The sequence below is a fragment of the Formica exsecta genome, unplaced genomic scaffold (assembly GCF_003651465.1).
Source record: "Formica exsecta isolate Colony F162 unplaced genomic scaffold, ASM365146v1 scaffold90, whole genome shotgun sequence".
NCBI lineage: Eukaryota > Metazoa > Arthropoda > Insecta > Hymenoptera > Formicidae > Formica > Formica exsecta.
Genome location: NW_021853667.1, coordinates 1021671 through 1027353, shown reverse-complemented (window position 1 = coordinate 1027353; position 5683 = coordinate 1021671). Strand labels below are relative to the sequence as shown.

Here is a 5683-nt window from a genome sequence, read left to right as displayed (position 1 = left end):
ATAAGTAAATATATTTTTATAGAAGACGTTGAAAATTGAAATCAAAAAAATTAAAATAAAAAATTTGACGTAAAAATTGAAATAAAAGTTAATTTCTTTAATATAAGATAAATATAAATTTACCGCGCGTTTTAAAATAATAATAAAATTTGATTTAAATGATATTTATAGCTTGTATTAAGATTCTAACAAGATTGTTACTACAAATTAAAAACCTATCTTAAGAGAGAAGGAAAGAATAAAAAAGGATATCAATATTCATTAAATATTCAGGAAAGATAATTTTCGATCAATTTCACGTTTTGAATTTTTGCGTGCATAAAAATAAAGATTAAGTATCATACAAATAAATAAATTTTTCAGGAAATTCTCAAACAGAATTCTTCTATTAAAATATAAAATCGAGCTAATATTATTCGTATCTTATTAAATGTCGATTAAAAAATAAAGTGACAGTTTTTTAATATCTCTTTTTTTATTTTTTCACGCTGCAATTTTATTTCATTCTGCAATTCGCGAAGGAATGAGCAATGTGCGAATGATTTTCACAAAGTTTCACAACATTCACACACCGGAAGCGCGAATATATTGCACAGCCAGGTTAGTAATTGCATAAAGGAGAAATCTCAGTTTCGATTTCGTTAAGAAAACCGCTACCCACTGATATGGATCCTATCGCGCTTTTAATTAACAAAAAAGATTTCCATTCTCGAGTAAAATCGCGTTAGAATAATAGTGTATAAATTTTATGAATATGTACATTTATTTCCCGATTAATATAACGTGGAAAAGCTAACCACATTCAATATCGGAAAAATGCAGTAATTACATAATTCGCGTTACATGATTTTTCACGTTATACGATATAATTACGCACAAATTTAATATTTTATGCACACAGTCTGGATATTAAATTTATGTTTAATCCTCAGAGTTTCGAATTATCGATTATAAATGTAAAGTAAAATCATAGACAAGCCCAACAAAGAACATCTTTCAATGTTCAATATACGCACTTTACAAATTTTATTCTTTGTTTGTTAAATTAAACTTTAATTTTTAATATTAAAGTCTCAAACTAAAATCTAGTTTAAATAGCCACAACTTCAAAATATCAAAATTTGATTGTTTAAATTACAAACAAATTTAATTCTTCAATAATAATAAAATTCGATATTTCGTGAAGATTTTGATATAATTTAATAAATAAATTAAATTTATTTTGGGTACTCACATGTTATCGAAGTATCCATAAATGCTAAATCGTAGATAATTTCAACGAAGAGTCTCGTGTGATGTATCTACTGTCAGGTGGACGCGCCAACGTCATCTGCTTTTAATTATCATTTTCTGCAGCTCGCGTATTGTCTGCAAGCAAAAAAATTTTATTTTGTTTAAAAGACTTTCGTGAGTTAAAATTCTCTCGATAAAACCGACGAGTTCGCGGTTATCCATTCGTTTCCTTATTCGGTTCCTTATTGCGTCCCTATTATCCTTGTCGTAACATGCTCTCTGGCCTACCTAACTGCGGGCAAACGCAAACATATACGTATAGTATATTACAGCCTGGACGCTTCCTAGGCTCATAAAAGAATTTCTCCGATCTTTTTTCCTTTGACCGTATTACGCAAAATCGATGTGCGAAAACCCCTGAGCGAACATTATGACGTAGCTTTCTCGTACACGTCATTACATTCGCTATTTTAAATATTGTTACGTCAAAGACTGCATAATACTTCTATCACGCTAATATATAGGTTACATTATAATTTAACATCGATATTCACGATGTAGGCGTAAGACAATATAAGAACCATTCAAGGTTTATTCAAGATAACGGAGACTTTTTTAATAAAATCCTACGGTGTTGTTGTCTGTATGACATAATATTGTTTTAAATAAAATTCAATAATGCATTTCTTATTTCGTCATCCATTACCATAATTCTGTATATAAAAAGAAGTTGTCGCTATGCTTATAGAAAGAAATATAATAGCAAAATTTTGATTCCAGCTCGTAAAAAAAATGTACGAGCAGTCCTTAATACATATATAATAACTTAATATCTCCTAATATATAAAATAATTTAATATATAATAACTCTATTTTTTAGTTTCTTACACGATTAATGAAAACATTGAAAATTTGCCATTGTACTTCTCGTAAGATATCTTATTGTGTTATGCAGTTAATAGAATTGCTTACTAAAATTCTAATTTGATATACAATGTATAATATCGAAAGGCATTAACCTTTTTAGCATCCTGCAACGTCGTGGGAACGTAGTGGGCATTGATCGCTTGCGCCATAGTACAGTAGTCACGATACAAGATATATTGATCCTTCAAACTCTGTTTGATCGCCGAAACTCTCTCCCGAAGCATGATATGCTGATCGTCCGGTTTTGATTCCAAGTTGATTGCGTCTAGAAAGAAAATATTTCATTTTCACAAAACATGCATAAATAAACCAAAAATATATTCATGTATAGAGAATATATATTAAAATATACTTGTGCGTGCATTTGTAACGAATGTATCTGAATGCGAAATATATTTAATATGTTCATCTTTATGTGCTCTACATTGCTAGATCCGCTATTAGTTTACGTTCTCATTGTTCCGATACAATGCGGATTCCTTCTATTCAATGCAATTGTCCCTGCATGCGTCGCAGCATGGCTAACTGTACTCTTCGCATTCAATAAAATATGTATAAACCGCGCGAAAAAACGAAAAAGCGAAATGTACGAGAGAATATGCAGAACACTTTTAATTAAAAATAAAAGACAAGACAAAAAGAAAAGAATTCGATCTACTTATCAATAGAATATATGAAATAAAATATAAAAGCCTAATTTTAATGTATAGATATTCAACAAAATATAATTTTTTTTAGGAAATTAATTCATATAAATTTTTATTTTACCAGGTTGCGTAAATTCTGCAATCTTCGGAAATTCCAGGGGACTGAAATAGCTTTGAGTAGAACCGGATTCCAGTTTTGAATCCTTCAGTTCCTGTAGATATTTTTGGAGATCTTTCCGTTCTTGCTGCAATCGCAGTTCGACAATTTGTTTCTCAAGTCCGAGCATTTGTTTCTCATCAAACCTTGAAGCCTTGTCTTCCTTACGACTTCCAGTATAGCGAGCTTGCGCCGACTTTGAATTCGTAACTTTAACGCTTTTTTTCTTCTTTTTCTGGCTGCTAGGTTTGCGACTATTACGATCATACTGAAAACATAAAAGAAAATAATGTTAGAGATAAAAAAAGCGATTTTTCTTGCCAAAATATATTATATAATTATCGTGTAATGATTTTTTCGCATCGAAAAAATGCATTAATTTAATTATCTTGAAAAAAAAAGAGATCTTCAACATATTGTTAAAAATATGGAAATATTTTCTTATGTATTATTCTTTATAGATGAAGTTAGATATTTTTACAACTGTAAAATGCATGATTTTGTACAAAAATTAAGATAATAAAAAATAATTCCGGGAAAGTTTAATTTAAATAGATTTAACAATAATCTAATAATTATCCAGAAAAAAATATACAGTACTAATACTTACTATTTTATTTTCCTCTGAAGAGCGGCGACTTTGGTTTTCTTCTCTCGGCATTTCTTTTCTCGTTTTTATCACATCTTTGATTTCAGATTTTGTTTTACTCTCGGGAGATTTTTCCGACGCTTCTTTCACTTTTTTTGAGCTCGCATGACGCTTGATCAGCGCATCATGCGCATCTTTATGCAATTTTCTCAACACATCTTCGGCATCCTGAGAAATGTGTTGATCCGAGCTCTTTTCTAAAACGTTTTCTTTTTCTATTTCATATTCTTCTGATAAACTTGATTTGATTATGTCCTTCTCATCCGCCGCAGGCGGTCCAGTGATATTTATCATTGCGCGTTCTCTTATTTTGTTTGATGCTTTCCCGCGCTCTTCCTGGCCGCTTTCTTGCCCAACAGAAGTCGTCCTGATCTCCGGTAAGTTTTTCTTCTCGTCTGTGTTCGTCACATCACCGACTCCGGTCAACGACTTCGACGAGTGAGATATCTTTTTATCGAAGTTTGTGGCTGAAAAATTCGTCAAATAGACCGCATTAGAATTTCTTTGAAACATAACGATAAAATATTTTTTATCGAAAAAGAATTTTTGAACACTAAAAAGAATTTTTAAAATGTTGATAATTTTTCAAGACGGCTTTTTCTAATGAGGAAAAATAGTTATTGGTTTAGCAATTGGCGTGTTATTTCAAAATTTAGTTAAAATGAATGTTACAAATACTTGAAAAATATTCTATTAATAAGATAAAGCAACTAATAATGACGCATATTAATCAAAAGATAAAAATTATTGATTATAAAAAGATAAATTTTAGAATTATAAACATTTTGTTTTATATAGATTATATTAAACATTATTAAAATAAATATTAATTAATTATTAATTATTAATTATTAATTAATTAATTTTCTCGAGAATATACATATCTCACAATAGATTTTCTCATATTGCAGCATTCTATCAAATTGGATTGACTTCAATATATATTGACGCTAAAATCAATTTATTTAGAATATATTATTTATTTTACCACTTGAAGTGTTTGTTTTAAACGACTCTGGTCGATGTTCTTGATAACGTTTCTCTGAACGCGAACTGGCGGATTTTGGCGATTTTATCAAGCGCACGATTGCGTTATCTAAATTTGCGTTGGCAAAATCATTGGCATAGTTGAACGGTTCCAAATTAATCTCGTTTTCATTTGGTTTTAAAGCCACGAGTTCGATGATGTGCCCCTTTCTGCAACCGAATAAAACATAGGATCTTTCCACACCGATGAAAGTTTGATAATTTCGAGAGTACACACAGAAAAATATTATTCTATTGCTAAGTAAAATGATTACTCAGTTTACTTTACTTCTTTTAAGTAACAGTTATCTTTAACAAAGAATATTTTCTTAATAATAGTCTTAAAATAAACTTGTCACAAATTTTAGAAATACTCATTATCATGTACTCAAAAAAAGTAAATATTTTCTTTTGAAGAATATTATAAAATTTTATCGAAGAAAAGTCAGATATGGTTAATTTAATGTAAGAAAATTTATTAGATCAGAAAAATTTAATGTATTTCTTTCAATTATATAATTTAATATTCTTGATTGAAGTATTAAATTTATTAGGATTCAGAATATATTTTGAATAAATTTGATGCTTATGATAAACTTATGATAGATTTGCGGATATATAAACTTATGAAATACTTGAAACAAGTAATATTTACTTGTATATAGTATGTATTTTTCTGTGTGTATCGACATTTTTCTATTTTGCATTCATGCTATTATGATTATAAATCATTGATAAGGATCGCGACATATATCACAAGCTGTTTGATCTTTTCTGTCATAAACACTACTGCTAACACTGTTCTACATGTTACAATATATTTCGAAAAGCAATAACTATCATTTGTATTATTCGTCTTTTATAAAGCTAAAATATAATTATTTATAATTCATGATTTCTAATAAATAATTAATATTTATTAATTACACTGGATTAAATTCAAAGTTAAGTTTTTTTTCTATTATTTCATATGTTATTTTTCATAAAAAATAATTCTATTTTGAAATTAGTAATAAACAAATTATCTCTTTTTTATTTTATTTT

General features: G+C 28.6%; 1 protein-coding gene across 1 annotated transcript in view; it reads right to left on the bottom strand.

Moving 5' to 3' along the window:
* Window positions 1-1297: 1297 nt before the first annotated feature.
* Window positions 1298-5683, bottom strand: part of LOC115244974 (myosin-2 heavy chain-like) — a 10149-nt gene continuing 5763 nt past the window's right edge. Inside the window, exons 3-7 of the mRNA XM_029823010.1 lie at window positions 4602-4810; window positions 3575-4080; window positions 2929-3232; window positions 2253-2425; window positions 1298-1368 (exon numbers count right to left, since the gene is read on the bottom strand). Coding sequence (XP_029678870.1) covers window positions 1327-1368; window positions 2253-2425; window positions 2929-3232; window positions 3575-4080; window positions 4602-4810 — 1234 coding nt within the window. The 3' untranslated portion in view covers window positions 1298-1326. The remainder of the gene's footprint in view (window positions 1369-2252; window positions 2426-2928; window positions 3233-3574; window positions 4081-4601; window positions 4811-5683) is intronic.